This window comes from Onychostoma macrolepis, chromosome 01 (assembly GCF_012432095.1).
Source record: "Onychostoma macrolepis isolate SWU-2019 chromosome 01, ASM1243209v1, whole genome shotgun sequence".
NCBI lineage: Eukaryota > Metazoa > Chordata > Actinopteri > Cypriniformes > Cyprinidae > Onychostoma > Onychostoma macrolepis.
The window spans coordinates 5055445-5077068 of record NC_081155.1 but is presented as its reverse complement, the minus strand read 5'-3'; the positions used below and the strand labels follow the sequence as shown (position 1 = coordinate 5077068).

The 21624-nt window shown below is 36.1% G+C and overlaps 1 protein-coding gene across 7 annotated transcripts; it reads right to left on the bottom strand.

Annotated features, from left to right (window-relative positions):
* Positions 1 to 633: 633 nt before the first annotated feature.
* On the bottom strand, positions 634 to 21143 carry LOC131537417 (NACHT, LRR and PYD domains-containing protein 12-like). Of its 7 annotated transcripts, none has more exons than XM_058770809.1 (12): positions 20410 to 21143; positions 19779 to 20305; positions 17942 to 19308; positions 9284 to 9557; positions 9079 to 9207; positions 5134 to 6919; positions 3494 to 3667; positions 3253 to 3424; positions 2997 to 3169; positions 2753 to 2926; positions 1342 to 1388; positions 634 to 1270 (listed from the first exon to the last, which is right to left on the bottom strand). In XM_058770809.1, the coding sequence occupies exons 4-12, from the start codon at positions 9546 to 9548 to the stop codon at positions 729 to 731; spliced, it is 3462 nt and encodes a 1153-aa protein (XP_058626792.1). In that variant the 5' UTR covers positions 9549 to 9557; positions 17942 to 19308; positions 19779 to 20305; positions 20410 to 21143; the 3' UTR covers positions 634 to 728. The 7 variants fall into 7 exon arrangements, with proteins under 7 accessions (XP_058626792.1, XP_058626784.1, XP_058626801.1 ...); XM_058770801.1 differs by having other exon boundaries at positions 17942 to 20018; positions 20106 to 20305; XM_058770818.1 differs by having other exon boundaries at positions 20106 to 20305.
* Positions 21144 to 21624: the final 481 nt, after the last annotated feature.

Here is a 21624-nt window from a genome sequence, read left to right as displayed (position 1 = left end):
CATAATCAGAGAATATTCATTTTTTATTTGAATTCGTTCATTTAAAAGTAGACACACAAGCTTTCTATAGACATATTTCTCATGTCTCTGTGTCAAATATTCGCTGAATTTGTGACGTGTAGAAAGTTGCTCACGGAGACCTAGATGGCAGAAAGTGCACCCTGTTTGTTTTGTTTATTTTGCAAAATGCTGTTATTGTCAGTGTACACAAATAAAAGCAGGCCCTTTTTAGATTCGATTGATTTTAGTCTTATCTGTATCTGAGTATTTGAGGTTTCTCCGTGAATCAGGAAAAACTGAAAGTGAACGCGCTGGCGCACAGAGGGTTAAAGACACTGCATTCAATTTTATCTTTAGATGGTAAATTTAGATTTCAAATTCAATATTGATTTTAGAACTGTTTAAATTATTTACTGCATGTAACGCAAGTACTTTATAAGTAACTGTAATTAAATTACCTAAAAATGAACAGTAACTTAGTAACGCGTTACACCTAACACTGTATGTGATGATCAAAAACGAATTAATTGAGGAATTCCTGGAATTCTGAATTATTAAAAATATTTTCTTGCAAAGATATAGAAAAAAAATTGGGTCCCATGTTGTGCATCAAAGGGTTAAGCTCAGGGAAAATGTCATAACAAAAATTTTATTTTATGTTGTCACACAGAGCAAAACAAGATGGCAATAAATGTGTACATAAATGGTAAGATAAAGAGGCTTTCAGGTTACATCTGACAAAAGGACACAGAGTCACTGTCCACCTTGAATGCTGCATAGTGAGGATCTTTAAAAGTCGTGAGGAAGGTGTACAAGTGTGTGAGTGTGTCAGAGACGCTGTAGAAGGACAAAACGCCAGCCGTCGTGTCCACATACACACCCACTCTTTTAAATGAACAAGAGGATGGAGCCTTTATCTTAATGTCTTCTCCAGCATGAGAAACATATGGAAAAGATGCAAAGGTAATTGTCCATGACACATCATTGTTTCCAAGCTGACCGGTGGCCTCTACTATACAAAGATCATCACTTTTCCTCAGGATGTTTTCGTGTGTCACCCCGACCGTCCCCTCTTGACCCGTCCATTCGGCCTCCCAGTAACAACGACCAGACAGGATCTCTCTAGACAGCACTTGTCGGAAAGATTCAAATCTCTCTGGGTGATCTGGATACGGCTGCTTCTGCATTACATATGCCGCTGTTCTGTCTCCATTAGAGAGACACAACTGAACGTGAGCTGTGTTTGGATCCAGCGTGAGATCGCAGGCATCTGTGAGACAGAAAACACATCCATTAGTGCCTCAGAGAGAGCCATAGAGAGATGGAGAATGAAAAACTTACACTTCCTTTTCCCTGCTTTGATGAAGTGTTCACCCATAGGCTCAGTTCTGTAGAAATCAATGAAGAGAAGAGAAAAGTTAGAAAAGGTTATGAGAATGAAAGCAAATAATAACAAAAGGTCATGAGTTTGATTTACAGGGAATGAACAGTGTTGGGCACGTTACTTTTAAAAAGTAATTATTTATAGTTACTAGTTACTACTAGTTACTTCTCACAAATAGTAACTGAGTTAGTAACTGAGTTTCATCATTATAAAAGTAACTAATTACTAGGGAAAGTAACTATTGCATTACTTTTTTTTTTTAAACGTTCAAATGTCAAATAACTTTGGATGCCCCCAATATTAAATATGTTAAATTAATGAAATGGACACTAAAAAGAATAAATTATTATTATAAAACATTGTACATTAATCTACACTATTTATCTACTGACACTTAGTATCAGTCAGTCAAGCATTATAATATAATATTATGATAATTTAATATCATATGATGATAGAACTTTAGTAATTAGAATAACCAAGTATGATTGCATATTTGGCATCAATATAAATGCACTAAGGATTAATGAGCTGCTGGGTTCATGAATATTAACCACGTTGTCTGCGTTCGCTCGAATTGATTTGCTGAAATCAAAACAGGGACGATAATAGCAGAGCCATAATAGGTGAGCGCCAGCCAATGAGATTGTCATTTGCGCATTAGTTCCGCCCACTACAAGAGAAACTGGCAGTTCTTAAAAGCTGAAGAATTCCAAAGGAACTCCATTATTTTGACAGGGAAATACAACAAAGAATATCGTTTACATGTAGCGTCAATTCTGCATGTTATGAAAGACTCTTGCTCTGTATCTTTCTTTGCATGCGTGTATGTGAAAGAAAGCGACGGCGAGCTGTGCGCCTTTACACTAGAGTTTATGGTACGTCAAATACAGCTACACTTTGCATCCATTCAGATGAACTCAAAAATGTAATTCTAATAATATAATATAGTAATGCCACATTTTATTGTCAGTAACGGTAACAACGTTGTAACGGGGGAAACAGTAATTCGTTTGATTACTCGTTACTGAAAAAAATAACGCCGTTATTCCCATCACTGGGAATGAATGAACTGAATAAATGTATAAAGTATCTGCACAAATGTATAATTGCTTAATGTATGACGCTTCAACAACATTGACTTTACGACTAATGTTTTGTGTTAATTCAAAACAGCTCTACAGATAGATTTTTATTAAAAAATAAGCTTTTTATTGAGCCATTCTTCTTTAACATAAGGACCACAAAAATAGTGACAAATTTAAAAATTCAGACACTGAATCATAATATGTGAGTCTATAAGTAATTGTCTGTATATACAAAACCATTCAAAAAATGAATGTCACATCAATGACCCACAATACATACTTGAGTATCTTCAGTGAGCAGTTTGGATCCTCCAGTTTGTGTTTGAGCAGCTGGACTCCTGATTGTCCTGGGTGATTGTAGCTCAGATCCAGCTCTCTCAGGTGTGAGGGGTTTGAACTCAGAGCTGAAGACAAATAACCACAGCCTTTCTCTGTCACCATACACCCAGACAACCTACAGATTGACAAAACAAATGAGAAACAATGTATTTGTCAAAGAATTAAACTAAAGCTCTTAGTTTTACCTCAGTATCTCCAGCTGACAGTTTGGACTCTTAAGTCCATCAGAAAGCAGCTTCACACCAGAAACCTGCAGGTCATTGTTACTGAGATCCAGCTCTCTCAGGGGCCAATCTGAGCTGAGAATCGAGGAAAGGTGCTCACAACTCTTTGCAGTGAGGTTACACCAGCTCAACCTGCAGGAAAACATTTCATAACTGTCTTTTATCAGTCATCTGCCTCATACAGTGTGTTAATGCTAAATATCATCAATACTTTCCTCAGAACCTGAAGTTTTCTCTCTGTATTTTCCATCCCATCTAGGAGCTTATGGAGTCCAAAGTCCTGTAGGTCATTGCTGCACATGTCAATCTCTCTTAGATGATGTGAGATATTTTTGAGAGCAAAGACCAGCTCCATACAGCTCTCCTGGCCGAAATGACACCAGGAAAACCTGAACGAGTACAATATCAGCATTACATTTCAAGCTACATGTTCACATTGAAAAGGAAACGGTAATGACCTGAGTGTCTCCAGATGACATTGTGGGCTCTTCAGTCCAGCAGAAAGTGCCTTCACTCCCGCCTCGATGCTGTAATTGTGACTCAGGTCTAGTTCGATCAGAGGACAGTCCTCTAGCTGAAGAGCCATAGCCACTGTTTCACAGCACTGTTGTGTCAGTCCACAGTCTGAAAACCTGTAAAGATGGCAAGATGTTAGCTAGTCATGAAGAGTTTACCTCTACACCGTTTTAATAAATAGATCCAAATAAAGCTAAATAAAAAAAATTATATAATACACTGCACAAAAATGTTGGAACTGTACAAAAAGCTTAAATATTTGCGAGTCATGAAGAGTTTACAGTATCATACCTGTACATTATTTAAACAACAGAGAAAAGCTGCATCTTTTTAGAAATGTAACACAACAAACCTAAACTTAGAAAATCTTGAAAACTATGTATTTAAATACTACACTTCACAACATTTTGTAAATTAAAAAAAAAAAAAAAAATACACAATGGCTCACACTGCGTTTCTGCACCATCACTAGGGTTCAAATCAGAACGCAGATTTTGGTACCTCATTTCGGTGCCACTAATGCCTGAGCTGTCGACTGAAATATTTGCCCCTTCAAAACGGACGTAGGAAGCATCATCACTGCACGTGATTGCTAGTTAAATTATACTGCATTTACTTTGTGTCAGAATAATTGGAAAAATTATTTTCCGACTGAAGTCGGAAAGCTCTGATGATACAAATCCAACATATCTGTGTAGTAACGTTAGTGTCCATGTTGTTTTCACATTTCGACTTGCACAACTCGGGAAATGTGATCATCTGAGGTGCATGTGAATGCAGCAATTCTATATGCTCTGAAGGCAGCAGGTAGCCTACCGTTAGCTAGCTACATTAAATGTGCCTGAATTGAAATGCCTAAAGTTAAACTTCCCTTGTAATGATTTGCAATGAGAAGCATTTCTAAACCTGTTGTCCAACAAAAGAGAACATTAACATGTTTTTACTCCACAACATTTGTCACATACATTCTTTTGTGATCTGATGTGGCTTCTTATCACAGAATGAAGCAGAAAATATGTTCTATACTGTAAAAAGGATATTTCAATTAGCAATGAATTTCAAATATACTTAATGATTATGAAATTACCCATGGCTTGAAGAACACAGATAAACCATATATTGTCGCAGTCGAGTGTATATTGTCTTTATGTTTCATCATTCAAAACATTTCTATATTCTTTTTACTCAGCTACAGTGATAGCTGGATGCTTTTGCCCATATTAGGGTTTTCCCTGGAGCATCATCAGTTCTATTATTTCTGTGAGGCATATGTGGAGTTTCTGCATGAGGGCACCTTCCATGTTTCAGTAGGAATGGAACAGATATTGCATGTGTTTTATTTATTCAATAGATTAAAAATTATTTTTTTTAATCACTCAAATAGAATTAGAATGTAATCATGAAAAATCAAAACAGAAACACAAATTGAAAAAACAAACAAACAGAATATGTTGAAAAACAAAACAGAATATGTTAATTACATTTTGAAAAAGTAAAACAGAATATGCTGTAAAAAAAGAGAAATTTTTGGCATTTTTAAAACAGAAAAAAGAGGGTTAAAAATCAGAGTTTTCATACTTACAAGGCTTTTCTGCAGCATCTCACGGCTGGGACCAGTCTCCTGCATCCTGCATATGTTGTGTTGAACATCTTCGGGCTGAAGTCATCCAGCACCTCGCCTGACATCAGGAGCACATAGACCAGCGCTGAGCAGTTGGAGTTGGACACTGCTTTCGGCTGACCGCTCTCTGACCTCAGATATTTCATGATTTGTTGGTACAGGGTTCTGTCCTGCAGCTCCAGGATGCAGAAGAAGTGGTTGATGGATTTATCTGGGCACTTGTCATTGTTTTGCAGTTGCTTGATGTACTGGATGGTTTTATTGATGCAGTTTTTACTGTCAAGCGTTTCGTCCAGCAAGCCGATGAGGAGTTTCTGATTGGACTCGAGAGAAATGCCCAGCAAGAAGCGCAAAAAGAGATCGAAATGTCCTCGGTCACTCTCCTTCGCTTTATCGATCGCCTTCCTCAGCAGAACGTACAGCAGTTCTTTCTTATTAGGACGTGAATTCTCCAGGAAGAACTTCAGCTCATCCATGTCCAGCTTCAAATAGCAGAGGAACACATGCAACGCGGCAAGAAACTCCTGCACACTCAAATGTATAAAGTAATACACCTTCCTCTCCTGCACACCATAGACTTTCTTGAAGATTTCAGTGCACAATCCTGTGGACTCCTCGTTTGCATCAATGCCACACGCTTTCAGATCCTTCTCATAGAACATGACATTTTCCTTCTTCAGTTGTTCGAATGCAAGTTTAGCCAACTTGGAGATCATGTCTTTGTTTGAACTCAAAAGTTTTGTGCAATCTCTTTCCTGTTTCTTCTCATACTTCTGGTTCTTCATGTTCATCTGTATCAGAAGGAAGTGGATGTACATTTCGGTGAGGGTCGAAGGAATGTCCTGCCCGTCATTTTTGATAAGAATATCCTGAAGAACAGTGGCCGTGATCCAGCAGAAGACGGGGATGTGGCACATGATGTAGAGACTACGAGACGTCCTGATGTGCGAGATTATTCTGGAGGCTTGAGCTTCATCTACGATCCGTTTTCTAAAATACTCCTCCTTCTGCTGATCGGTGAATCCACGCACCTCCGTAAACAATCCTACATACTTAGGAGGGATCAGATTGGCCGCTGCTGGTCGTGACGTCACCCAGACGAGAGCTGACGGAAGCAGTTTTCCTTTAATGAGGCTTGTAAATAAAACATCAACAGATGACCGCGCATTGACATATTTTACTAGTTTATAGTCAAAATCCAATTCCAGGCGACTCTCATCAAGTCCATCAAAGATAAATGCCAGTTTGCATTTTTTATAAAACTTGGTGTTTTCCACATCTTTCAAATCAGGATAAAATTCCAACAGAAGCTCATGGAGACTGATCTCTGTATCATCTTTAATCAAGTTAATTTCTCTGAATGGCAGTAGAAACACACAGTCCACATGCCGATTGGCTTTTCCTTCGGCCCAGTCCAGGAGGAACTTGTGCAAGGAGAATGTCTTCCCGATGCCAGCGATGCCTTTGGTCAGCACAATGTTTCCCTCCTCTTTTTGCTTCAGTAAACAGAATATGTCATTGCAGTTGATTGGTGTGTCCTCAAATTTGGGAGCTTTCAAAGCTCGGTCAATCTTCAGAACCTCATGTTCATCATAGACATCTGTAATGTCCCCTTCAGTGATGAAGAGTTCAGTGTACACTTTGGTGAGGTGTGTTTTGTTTTCTTTTTTGCCCTCAAACACACGAGCTGTTTTGACCTTAATGTTGTCTTTGTGACTTTCCAGAAATTTTTGCAAGATGTCGTCATCTAGAACAGATAAAAAGCACAAGAATTGTTGTGACTTCTGCCTAAAATTACTGAAATGTTGGGGATCATAACTTGTAGACATTTAGGGCCCTACTTAAACGATCTAAGGGCATAGTCTGAAGTGCACGGTTCAGGTGCACTTAGGGCATGTCTGAATCCACTTTTGCTAGTTTAACAACGGGAAAAACAGTCTGCGCGCCCAGAGCTTGGTCTAAAAGGATTGTCCCTATTCTCTTAATGAGTCATGGGTGTGTTTTGGGCATAACGTGGAATAAACCAATCAGAGTCTCATCTCCCATTCCCTTTAAGAGCCAGCTGTGCTCGCGCCATGGCAAATTCACTATTTACACAGTGGAATTTGCAAGAGCAAAGACTCACAGTAAAACCTCCAGTGTTAAATCAACACTCCCAGTGTATATATAATCCACACTCATAGTGTTAAAAAAGTAACACTGAAGCAGTGTTAAAGTTAGTGAGATAATTAGTTTAGTAATTGAGTGATGATTGAGCATTAATGAAGAACACCTGCTGTTAACAAACTGAACCATTGAAAAAAAGAGACGAAACGAGCAGAAAAACAAGATCTACAACTGACTTCAGCCACGGCCTTAGATGAAATCAACACAAGATAAAAGAAGACATTAAATCTCTCAAGATCTCAGCAGAGGATGATTAAACAACTCCACAAACAGCATCACCAGCTTCACATGTTACTAACCAGACTGACTTTAGATGTTGATGTTTTAGTTTTGTTTGAATTACCATTATCGAGGTCAGTGTTTGCTTTAGTTGGGCTCTTGTCCCTGGACTTAAAACTTTACAGTTACTTTGGCTGCCATAACTGCGTGTTTGTTTAGACATGTTAGTTTTGGCAATCAGGTGTTGATGGTTTGACTTCTATAAATAAATCACCAGCATTTAGTGATGTACATAACTGATTTCATGCAGAGCATTGTCATTAAAATGTATTTAAGTGATTAAAATTTATTTTGTTCACATAAAATATAAAGCTTGATCGATCAGTTTTAAGATTAATCTGAAAGACTTTTGGAAGTAAATCGGCACTGAAAAGTTAAAATTGCATTATCATACAGGCATCAAGAATCAGCGTATGAATCTCAACAATGGTGACAATCAACATATTCAGATAAACAGATCATCTGTGAACATTACAAAACAAGCTACTAAAAGTCACAACAAAATAGCAAAACAAAAGGAAATGGTAAGAATAAAAGAAAATACTAAGACAACTGCATAATTTATTCATGTCGCATTGCATGCTGGGAGCCATGGATTAGTTTTGATTGGTGCTCCCAGAATGCACTGTAAAATGGAGCTTTATGTTGATTGTCACCATTATTGAGATTCATATGCTGATTCTTGAAGTCTGTGTGATGAAGAAAAGTGCACTTTCAGTGCAGAATAAGTTTCAAAAGTCTTTCAGGTCGTTATTTATATAATCTCAATAACAAAGTTAGCTAATAAATCTATCAGTGCTTATACTCCAAAGTAATTCAGTTACTCAAGCCACTATACGCTGATTGCGTCTTTATAAACGTAACAAACTACTGATCACATTTTCTCTTGGCTTCTTTTTGCCATAACTAACATGTCTAAACAAACACGGAGTTATGGCGGCCAAAGTAACTGTAAAGTTTTAAGTCAAGGGTCAAGAGCCCAACTAAAGCAAACACTGACCTCGATAATGGTAATTCAAACAAAACTAAAACATCAACATCTAAAGTCAGTCTGGTTAGTAACGTGTGAAGCTGATGATGATGTTTGTGGAGTTGTTTAATCATCCTCTGCTGAGATCTTGAGAGATTTAATGTCTTCTTTTATCTTGTGTTGATTTCATCTAAGGCCGTGGCTGAAGTCAGTTGTAGATCTTGTTTTTCTGCTCGTCTCATCTCTTTTTTTCAATGGTTCAGTTTGTTAACAGCAGGTGTTCTTCATTAATGCTCAATCATCACTCAATTACTAAACTAATTAACTTTAACACTGCTTCAGTGTTACTTTTTTAACACTCTGAGTGTGGATTATATATACACTGGGAGTGTTGATTTAACACTGGGGGTTTTACTGTGTACTAAAATCATTGTTTAAGATAAGACAGGTGCTTGAGCATTAGCTGAAGTTCATTGGGCCGTTAAACACACCACCGTGAATAACAGGGGCCTTTACGGTTCCTCCACTGGAGTTTATGGTAACTTTAACACCTGCAGTTGAAGCGTTTGCAGCCGCTGCACCGGATGAAGCTCCACCTTCAGCAGAAACCTCCTCTGAAACTGATGGAGAGACAGTTTAAATCAGTTTAAATCAAATATTCATAGATGCAGATTTTTAAAAAGTGTCAAAAAGTACCTTCCGGAAGTTGTCCCTTCAGTTGATCAGCAAGCTCATTTAGCTTAATTTTGCATAGCGTTCGGACTGCGATCTTCCCGGCGTCTGAAACTTTGTACTGCTGCACCATGAGAGTCACAAGCTCATGGCGATTAGTGTTCTCCAGCTTTCCACGAGGAATAGAGTCTTGTGTCCCACTATTTGACAGATGCCATTTGAATTCTTTGAACTCTGCTTCCAGTAGCTCCTGAAGTGCATCAAAAATCACTGTTTTGGTTGTAGCCATTTTGTTTCACTATATAGGTAAAATATAACAATACTTGATCAGCCTCAGTGCAGACTCAGCTGGGTGAGCGAATATAACCAGCACAGTTTAAATTGTTTATGAGGTGCTAGCAGGGGAATCAGTATATTGTCATTTCATTTATAAACCTCATTGACTGAGAATAGGGTTGCCACCTTCAGTGTGACAAAATAAGAGACACCCATTCATACTGATTATTTCAACACCTGACAAGTCGACAATAAAACAGAACAAGTAGGCTATGTGAACATTCAACAGAACACATTTGATTATTTTATTTATTCCTAAAGAGCTCCTCAAGGATATGTCTGTGTGCTTTATGCAGTCATTCTGTCTGGATCCATTTATCACCTTTTAGGCAATTCTGCACAATCTGCAGCTTTAACCTGGATGGGATGAATTTTTAATCAGGGCTACATTTTAAATATCTGTCTACCAAGCTCTGATAATGTATGGAATACTTTATCCAAAAAAAAAAAGAAGTCTACAATGCAATCACATGTAACCCTATAATTTAGTGTATAATTTAGCAAATTAATTATAAATAATGAAATAATTAAACAGTTTGTTAAAGAAATAAACTAATCAGAATTGAGTAAATAGTGTGAGAAAAATTCTAAAATCCAATTTAAATGCATGTCAGTAAACTGACTGACATTGCTGTAATCGTCCAATCACGTTAAGTCTAAGTAGAAATCCTGCCATTTTTGCATTTTCTTCTCGAGATTTACGAGATGAGCTACAGCATAAACACATCTATGTGTTTCTTTCTCTGGATTTTGATGAGTGCACATTTACTGATATTCGAGTGAGAGAAAACGCAAGCTCAGTTCTTTAGCAATGACATACTGATACAATAACATGTATATGAGTCCCATATGTTCATATTGTGTGATAATGATAATGAGATAAAAATATTTGGACTTTATATTTAAAAATTACCTCAAGTTAGCATCAGGTAGCTAGTTAGCTTGCTAGTTTGCATCAGCTAATAATATATTTCAAATAGTCTATAATTCATAATTGTATTTCATAATTATTGATTATATTGTTTTTAATTTTAAGCTAAAACTGCCTGTACTCTGATTTTGCTGTAAATGTAAAGCAAACTGCTTTGCCAGAATTTTTGTTAAAAATCTAATAACATGAAAACTTTTTTCATACTTAGTTTATAATTTATGTCGCTTTCACTAAAACTATGATAAATATTCTGGACACATTTAACTTTTGTTTCACAGAAAAATTACACAGTCCTTAAAAGGGGCATTTTTTTTCTCTCTCTCTTCATGTTGGAACAAAGTTCATTTAAATTAGAAGAGACTCGAGACGAATGCTGACTGAAGTGAAACTGTCAAACTAACCCAGGAGCGAGGTAGGACAATTCTGATTACCTGCTAGTTTTACTTAAACGGAACAAAGTCTTGTTTTTGTTTTTCTTCAAGAGACCGCTCAAAGTAATATATATATTTTTTTTACCTTACATTTTTGTACCACAGAGTTGAACTGTGGAATTGAATAATTTTTTTTCCCAGTGAATCTATCGATTTAAACAGAAACCAATGAACTGGCTGAACTGAATCCTATTATTTTGAATTGAAGTGATCTGAACTCTTTTGAACAAAGTATTTTTTTTTTGTTTGTTTGTTTATTTTGCACTGAATCAAAATTCAAAATCAAACTGTTTTGAGTTGAGTTTTGAAATTATTGACCTGAGTCTTCTGCATCGAATGTGTTGAACCTAATCTTTTTAATTGAATTTACCAAACTGACTGTATTGAAGAGTTTATTGAATGAAATCTATTGAATCAAATTTCATGAATTGTTGTATTGTTGATGTTTTTAGTTGACCAAGTATGTCAAAAGTTAAGTTGTGAACTCAAATTTCATTAAATATGACATTTTGATGTTGTAAGGTTGCATTCTATGAACCCTATAGTTATTGCTTGCACCCAGATTAGTGCATGAATAACTAACGTGTTGTGATTTGATTTTCTGTTATTGTGATCTTATATTCAAACTGACATTGTGAATACTGTTAAATAACTACTTTATTTTTTTTTAAATAATCATCAACTTATTTTCACTACAAGACCAAAGCTGTTTAATTTACACTTCCTGAGTCGAACCTACTGGCCTACAGTCACGTGTTACACATGCCCAGACGAACTTCTCTACTACTTATTGTGAAATTGATTTCTTTTAATTTGCTATTAGTATTCTCCACACTGTGAAATCCGTATGTGTTTATTCAGCTATGTGTAGGTCTATGTAAAACCTTTAAATACAAGTGCAACCCTACACTGTAAAAAAATTGCTGTAAAATTTACAGTAACTTACTGGCAATTTTGGTTGCCAGTAAGACTGTAAATTTACAAGAGTACTGTAAATCAATAATTACAATTGTACTGTAAAAATACAGCAAACTCTTGCATGCTGTAAAATTGTTGTGATGGTGTGAACATTTGGTAAACTTATTTCATTTGATTCTACTCAGAAGGAACATTTCTTAATATAAAACTGCAAACATTTAATTTATAATAGTAAAGTTACTAAAAACATGACTTTAACTCAAATCGTTGCAGTTTATCATCAGCGATAGCACACATGCATGCGGTAAAGCACTTAACAAAGAGATCATCACTGTATCAGCAACTCTACAGTTACTGTCTTTAAATAAAGCAGCAGAACATCAGTGTTTGTGGCTCATCATTGACTGAAGCACAGGCTCTACTCTCCACCACAATGGTGACCCACAAAACTACATTAAACTAACAGATCTCTCTTGTGCAAAATAATACAGTTCAGTTAAATATTTACTCTCCTTATAGATAACACCTGCTGTTAACAAGCAGAATCACTGAATGAAAGAGAAACAAGAACTACAACTGACTTCAGCCACAGCCTTAGATGAACTCAACTGAAATACAAGACATCATTAAATCTCTCAAGATCTGATTAAACAACTCCACAAACAGCATTACCAGCTTCACACATTACAATTTGACTTTATATCTGTCATATGTCTATAAAAGTTATTTGAGAATTAACAGAAGTTTAGTTGTTTTATTGAAAACGTTTCGTTTGACCTCACCATTGTGGCGGTCAGGGTTTGCTTTAGTTGGGCTCTTGACCATCAAATTTTAATCTTAGCTTTTTTCTGGCTGTTGTAACTGTGTTTGTAAAGCACATTTGTTATAGCAAGAAAACCCAGAAAAATTTGTGACTATGTGCTTTTCATTGATTATTGATAATGATATAATCATTATCTAGTGGCCTGATTCAGTGATCTCATTCAGATGCTGTTTTTTTTTTTTGTGTGTGTGTTTACAATCGCTATATGAGACAAGCTTCTATTGAAAAATGTAAAAAATGTCTCATGCTCAAAACTTTTAGTACTACGGCAACAATTAGACACACACAGACATCATGAATCAGCCTATGAATCTCAACAACGGTGACAATCAACAAAATAAATAAACAGATCAACTCTGAACATCACAAAACATGCTACTAAAACTCAACACAAAAAAATAAAAAAATAAAAGCACATAGTAAGAATTAAAGACAATAAGTGGACAATTCAGCGGTATAATTTATTCATGCCGCAATGCATGCTGGGATTCATGGGTGAGTTTTGTATTGTGCTGGTACCCAGCATGAATTGCACATTAAGCTTTTGATTGTCACCATTGTTGAGATTCATACACTGATTCTTGATGTCTATGTGTGTCTAATTGCTGCCATAGTATTCAAAGTTTTGTGTATAAGACATTTTTAATTTTTTTCAGTAGCAGTTTGGCATCTCATTCAGGGTCATATAGCAGCTGTAAACAACACCAAACTAACAAATAAAAAAAATCCACACCATGTCTTTAAAGATCAACCTCTGAATGAGATCAGTGAATCAAGCCACTAAATAACGATAACATCATTGTCAATAATCAATCATAAGCACGTAACCACACATTTTCCTGGCTTTTCACGCTATAACAAATGTGCTCTACAAACACAGTTACAGCAGCCAAAATAAAAACTAAGATTAAAACTTGATGGTTAAGAGCCCAACTAAAGCAAGCCCTGATCGCCACAATGGTGAGGTCAAACGAAACGTTTTCAATAAAACAAATAAACTTCTGTTAATTCTCAAATTATTTGTATAGACATATGACAGAAATAAAGTCAAATTGTAATGTGTGAAGCTGGTAATGCTGTTTGTGGAGTTGTTTAATCAGATCTTGAGAGATTTAATGATGTCTTGTATTTCAGTTGAGTTCATCTAAGGCTGTGGCTGAAGTCAGTTGTAGTTCTTGTTTCTCTTTCATTCAGTGATTCTGCTTGTTAACAGCAGGTGTTATCTATAAGGAGAGTAAATATTTAACTGAACTGTGTTATTTTGCACAAGAGAGATCTGTTAGTTTAATGTAGTTTCGTGGATCACCATTGCGGTGGAGAGTAGAGCCTGTGCTTCAGTCAATGATGAGCCACAAACACTGATGTTTTGCTGCTTTATTTAAAGACAGTAACTGTAGAGTTGCTGATACAGTGATGATCTCTTTGTTAAGTGCTTTACCACATGCATGTGTGCTATAGCTGATGATAAACTACAACGATTTTAGTTAAAGTCATGTTTTTAGTAACTTTACTGTTACAAATTAAGTGTTTGCAGTTTTATATTAAGAAATGTTCCTTCTGAGTAGAATCAAATTAAATAAGTTTACCAAATGTTTACACACAATCATAACAATTTTACAGCATGCAAGAGTTTGCTGTATTTTTACAGTACAATTGTAATTATTGATTTACAGTACTCTTGCGAATTTACAGTCTTACTGGCAACCAAAATTGCCAGTAAGTTACTGTAAATTTTACAGCAATTTCTTACAGTGTAGCTGTGCATGACAATATTATCAGTCTGCAATACCGGAGGCTGCACTTTCAGGACCGCAGTTGTAGGACCGCACTTCTAGGACCCTAGTTTTTTGTGACAGCGCCACCTACCGAGCCGGAGAACCGCCGTCCCAGGAACGCATTTCCAGGACCCTAGTTTTGGAGGACCGAAAAAAGTGCAACTAAGGCAGTATTTCCACCCAGTTTTAACTACATTAGAATTTTAGAGTTTTTTAAAAGTTTTATTACACCCAAATACTACTTTCTTTATTGCAATTAAACCTGGTTCCTAGGAATGTTGAGTAATCATTGGGTCTAAGTAGCATAATATTATAACTCAAATAAAATAAACAAGGAATCATGGTATAGTCAAGGATGACTCTGGGGTAGATTTAAGATTGTGTATATTTTATAAAATAATATATTACAACAGTTGAACTTGAACACACACAAAAACAAATTTGTTCATGACGTGAACCACATAGAAAGAACTTCATGGACGACGTCTTCACGGACTCCTAAGAGAGAAAGAGAGAAGTGAATGAAATGAGGAACATTTAGTTGAACATGTTCTACTCTCTAATTTTAAATTTCATATTTAAAAGATCTTAGTTACCACAGAGCGCACACACATATACGATACAAAAATAATTAATTAATGTTCATAAGTATTACTGCATACTGTTCAAAGATTTGGAAAAAAAATATTTTGATGTTGTGGGAACAAAGGTTCTTGAAACATTCATGTCAATAAAGCCCATCTGAACTGAGAAAAAAAATAATAGAGAGAGATGCAAGAAATCTGAATAGAAATAACATATTATTGACATGACTTTAAATATTTAAAGCACACGTTGTGATGTATGCAGCAGCACTACCTACCACCTGGATGCTCTCACCTCTTTTCTCAGTTGTTTCTCTAGCACCCTATTCAATTCTTCCACTTCACTGAAACAGTAAATGGAGAACATAATCAGAAATACTGTTAACGCTTAAAAAGGGTTTACACATTGTGTAAAAACAATTCCAATACTTGACCAATTTTGTAGTGTATTGTGTTGAATACACCCAGACTAAACTCAGGAATAAGCACTGTTGGCCATTCTGGGTTTGTTGGCCACTCTGGGTTAGATTTTGGTTGTCCAGTTAATTATCAAAGAAAGAAAGAGAGACACCTGTGTTAATGGAGTTCGTGATTCAGTTATTGCACAGTATAGAATTAAAGAAAGAAGAACTGCCCACCATTGTCCCGACTTTTATTTGTGTTCTTGAACAAACAACAAATTTATTTATTAATCTTTGTCATACTATTGCCTGCCCTGATCTGTGTCCTTGAAAGCACTTCATATAGAGTACAGTACACAGTAAATGACAATCTAACACGTGGTATTTTAACAGTCAATTATTATGATGGCCTCTCTGTTATGTCTGACTATTAAAATGTCATATGTCTCAAACAACATTATAAAACCATGTCAAAATGAAGAGACGTACTCATAACATGTATTGTGGGGTAACGTTAAACAGGCTGACTGTGAGCATGTGACAGTTAAAACATTAAGATTATTTTAACTTAATTAAAATGGAAAAACAATGAGTAATTAACAAGCTTTCCACAACGAACGTGCTACAGTTTATTGTGCTGTCAATAAGTCAACACAGGCTTATCATGCAACAGTTTCGTTAAATTAATGTGCTAACAATTCATTTTACAGCATTAGAGGCTAATATATGACGGCTATGAATTCAAGACTATTTAGCAAATCACGATATCTTCGGCTATGTTAACTTTCCAATGAAATGCATCACAATTGTTTTTAATGTTAAACAAATAAAAATGTATTCACATTTGATACTCACACTCTGACTGTCATCCATCTTCGCTGGTCCTCTCATTCGGTCGGTGGCGCTGTCACTAAAAACCTAGGGTCCTAGAAATGCGGTCCTGAAAATGCAGCCTCCGGTTTTGCAGGCAGATGCTACTCGTGCATGACAGATCAAGACTGTAATACTAAAGTCGACCAGTAGAAGGAGCATCAGGTTAAGATATTTAATATTTTTTGTATATTTCAAGTTGCATCAGGGTGCATTGCTACTTATTTCCTAATTTCCTTTTGAACTGGCATGTATTTTGCATACTACAAATCAGTAGAGATTCAAAATTCATAATATGTGGAAAGATATAGCAGCTTTATCACCAAACCATATGATCTACTGGTGCTTGGACCCCGATGACTGACTGCCTTTGAGTTTATTACTTAGTTGTAAGAGGTGAAATCCCTTGCACACCCTGACCCTTTTTTTTTTAATTTACTGTTTTCTACATAAAATCGTCCTACATAATGTACAGAACATTATGTGAAAATACAAACTTGATATCTTTAACCTTTTCAGTGGTGAGTTTAAAATATTCCCCCAGAGTGAGTTTTTTAAGGCGACCTTATTTTAGAACTTTTGCCCTTACTGTTTCCATGGCGACGCGTCATGATTGTCACGTGACACACCGCGGCCACAATAACACTGTGTGACAGATGGATCGCTTTTATTTCGTTTTTCCTTTTTTATTTAACATATTCACAAACATGCTTACCATGTCATGGACAATCTGATATTCCGATTCACAAATATGCGTAAATGAGAGTGTTTTGTCGTTTAAACACCTTTATACATGATCTTGTAGTTCATGAGATCTTGTAGTAGTTTTAGATCATGAGCAGCAGTTCAGAGAGTCCTGTCAGTCTGATTTACAGCACTTGAATTCATCAATTTCTCCCGAAATACATGTAAGTGAACTTGGAGAAGAATAGAGTGAACTTTATAGTTACTTACACTATGTGTATCTGATATGAAAAAAAAAAACACATCGGCAAATTAAATTTGAATGGATTGTTTGTTGCTTCCATAGACATCTGTGTGTATTTTACAAGCTCTAAATGTATTGTTTTACTAGTACTTATGTGTATTTAAATGTCTGAAACCTAAAATATGCATTATGCGGTTAAGAACACTATAATATGACAATCGCAGTGCAAGTCTCTCTGTGACTCAGCGCCAGTAAACGCGCGAAACCACAGTTTGAATTTGGCAGTTATGCGACGTCACCGAACGCTCTAATCCCATGTGGGACCGTACCGCTCAAAAGGTTAACACTGACTGAATAAGACCATGTTAAAAATTTAATGATAATGAAATTAATAGGTGAAATCAAACTTTGAGGCTCATTATCTCAGGATTAGATTTTTAGACTTTAGTTTTCACATATTTGAATGACTAACGCCTCAGATCAAATATTTGTCAGAATAAATGATGTGGTTTGTATGTTGGTTCCAAACGTGTAATGTTAAAGATGAAAAAAAGGCACCTTTCATTTGAAACCAACATCACTGTGAACACACACACTTTGTGTAATTAGACTCAAAGAAGTTACTGAAACATTGTGAAAACAAATGTATATCCAAGGACTTAAATGAAGTTATTGTTGTACTTACAAACTGATCGTAAAGTTTCAGTCTTCACTTCCTGTTTTCTCCCGTCGCCCGGTTTCACTTTTGCCCTTACACCTCCTATAGATAAAAAAACAAAAAAAGCCTCCTCCTCTGTCTGTGATATGTTGTTTCCACATTTCTTAAAAAAAAAAAAAAAACATCAGTCCAAGAAGGAAGAAAAAAGATTTGTATTATGAAATTGAGCTGTTTTTAATCAAACTTTTGGATGCATTAAGAATATATGCTGCTTTTAATTTGTGGAAATGGGAGACTGAAAAGTTGGAGGATGACATGCCCTGCAGTTGATATACTCTGTCTAAAACTACTTTTTTAAAAACTATATATACACATATATATATGTGTGTGTGTGTGTGTTTGTGTGTGTGTGTGTGTGTACTGGTTTTTGTGGTTTACGGGGACAAAATTTGTATAATGACATGGGTATGACAGAGGTATTACAATTTGAAGGTGGTTTATGAGGTGGCCTATGTCCCCGTAAATCGCAAGGCTTAAAAAACATACTAAATGGTGTTTTTTTTTAATCTAAAAATGCAGACAGTCTCCTGTAAAAGGTAGGTTTAGGTGTAGGGTTGGTGTAGGGCAATAGCACATACAGTTTTTACAGTATAAAAACTATTACGTCTATGGAGAGTCCCCGTAAACCACTAAAACAAATGTGTGTGTGTGTGTGTGTGTGTTAATATGCTCAAGACCAATTTTCTTTATAATTTCAGAGTTCATTGGTAATGCAAATGTTGATAAAAAGCATGCATGTTAAAAAAAGAGCATTTATGTATACATTTGTGTAACACCAGTCATCTGAAGATCCTTACAGTAATACTGTATAATCATACATGTACACCTATGACCTGGATATATACAAAACAGATGCATTTGAAAAGAAGTAATTGATCCTGGAATTGAGAAATTGAGCTCAAGTTTCAATCATTCAGCAGCTGTTGTAGTCCAGTTTTTCTAAACCAGGGGTCTTCAGTAGACTTTAAAAGGGGCCTCAAGAGGACTTAGCATTATTTAAAAAACAACTAAAAATCAAGATACTTATTAATTCAGTTCACCCCTTTAACCACTTTCCTCCTTTGATTAGCTACACAGTTAAAATGTGTTACGTGAAATTCCAGGTTAATAACTGCATTGCTTTCACAGTAATTTGGCAGAAAATAACCCGGCATGCACAGTAAATGTCTGACTGCATTATTGTAAAATGTGTTTGGGTTCAGGATCACAGGGTCTGTGGAGAACAGAAGAAAAAAATCACTCTCCAAACCCTTCAGCCTCTCTGTTCCTCTTTAGAGAAATGAGCCTCCAGAGTCCATCTCATCCTTCAAGAAGCAGCTGAAGACACACCTTTTCTACGAGCAAACACACGCACACACACACACACACACACACACACACCCTCACATTCGGAAATGTAACATGTGCTAGATTCACTTTACTTACACATTCACATGTGAACAGAAGTTTCACCAGTATTCTTCCAAAATGAAAGCTTTTGATTTTATATATTAAATGCTAAGTATTCGGAAGTGAAGAAATTAAGACATGCATATTAGTATGGTAATTTGTTGTGTAAATTAAAATTAAAATGATTAAATTTTATTTACAGTATTGTAATTTACAACACTTAACATATTCCTGTCTTCATTTTATAGGGAAAACTACTGCAAGTCTTTTATTATTATTATTAGTTCTATTATTATCATTCTTAATCTGACTAGGTTCCTAACACCAGTGTGAATATAATATAGATTGAGGCACTATCACAACAACAACTAAAAAGAGGTCCAGCTTCAAATGTAATGCAGCATCCAGCACTCACAGTAAGAGCAGATGTTCTTCATCTTCTCACACACTTGGTACTTATAGTTACCCAGATGTTTGGGAACATCGATAAGTGCTTATGAACTCAGTTATGCATCTGAAAGTGTGTATTTTACACTACACACACACACACTCACACACACGCACACCTCAGAATATTACAGTTATACACATGATAAACTCATGAATATTTTCTTTTAGAAAACAAACAATACCTGTTCATAATGCTGTTATAATTCTGTGGGATGCACATTGAGACAGCTAGATTAATGACTGTCATAAAATAATGAAACGTTTGAGTTTGTGAAGTTGCTTTCGTCCCAACCTGAAGGAAGGTGGCGTCATCATCCTTCATCCTCTCCTCCACCTCCCGCAGTCTGTCTGAGAGCGAGCCTCTTTTCCTCTTCATCTTCCCTCTCCTCTCTTTCTCTTCTTCATTTAGAGCCGCTATCCTGCTCTCCTCCTCCTTTCTGAGGAACTGATGAGTTTCTCTCTGATTCTTCTCTCTGTTCGCTGAACTTGAGACTGTGAGGATGGAGGTTGTGTTATCTTTCAAATGTGACATCAAATGACACATAAAACATTTTTTTGTTTTGTTTATAAGATCAGACTCTCATTTGATCTTTTACCTCATGAAGGTAAAAGCAAAAAGTGTTACTGCTACCAGGTCAGCTAAATACATCAGTTTAACTAATTAGAAATGAACTAGAATGGTGTAGCTCTGTGTTTTTGATCTCTTATGTTGAACTTGTCCGTGGACTCTTAGTGTGTATTAACATTCCATCTGTTCCTGGCTTCATTTCCTGTGTTTACTGTATGTCCTGAGTTACGATCTGTCTTTGGTATGTGTTGTGTTGTGTTCTTTCTCCTCCTGCTCGTTCTTCCTGGTCTCTGATAGGTTGTCCAGTGATGGGGTGTATGATAGCCATTGGCGGTTCAGACGAGGCGTGATCTCTATAAGGACGCCCCCGGCATTCAACGGGGAGCTCATTGTTGGTTCAGTCATGTTTGGTTTGAGAGCTCCTGGATCCCTCCTCCGATGATCACATTTGTTAAACTCAAGTGAAGTGTGAAACCTGTTGATCACAATAATTCGCTCTAAACATTTTGTTTTAAGAACGTGGAGCGTAGGGGTGTCCTGCCTATTTATTTTGGCTGGCTTGTTTGGGTTTTGTTTATCGTTAGGTAGTTAGGGAAATAAAATGTATTTTTATTTCATTGTTCAATTAGGTTATTTAATGTTTGCTTCCTTTTCTTTCTAGATTGGTTTTGTATGTTATTTTGGCCTTTGGACACCCTGAAGAGATGCTCTCTATATTTTCACTTGCTGTACATTGTTTTGTTTTTTTTAATAAACCTAATCACCTTCTCTGACTAATACTGTGTACTTGTATGATTATCGACCGGAATGATTTGGATAACTGGGATTCAGTCACACAACTTTATTATGCCCTGTTTAGAGTCTATTTTTACTATCATCATGTGTCCCCTGGTTTCCATGGTTTTGTTTATTCTTTATTATTGCCTGTTTCCTATCAGTTTAGTGTGTGTGTGTGCGTCTTCAGTCTTCCTGCTATTTTCTATCCACTTCAAATATGTAATGACGTCACAAAATGTATCTCAAAACTCCCCAGTCTTCCTGCCGGTTGTAACTGATTTAGTCCTGTAAGCTGTTTTAACATATTTTAAACACACACACACACATATATATGTATATAGTGCTGGGCAACAATTACATTTTTTAATCGCGATTAATCGCATGATTATATGTATGAAACCAAAAGACATATACTGATAAATAGACTGTAAGAAATTGCTGTAAAATTGACAGAAACTTACTAGCA

Coding starts and splice junctions, on each gene's coding strand:
- LOC131537417 (XM_058770809.1), bottom strand. CDS start 9,548: ATGGCTACAACCAAAACAGTGATTTTTGATGCACTTCAGGAGCTACTG. Junction 3,668..5,133: donor AGATGCTGCAGAAAAGCCTT/GTAAGTATGAAA, acceptor CCATCTTTACAG/GTTTTCAGACTGTGGACTGA. Junction 3,425..3,493: donor TGTCATCTGGAGACACTCAG/GTCATTACCGTT, acceptor GTACTCGTTCAG/GTTTTCCTGGTGTCATTTCG.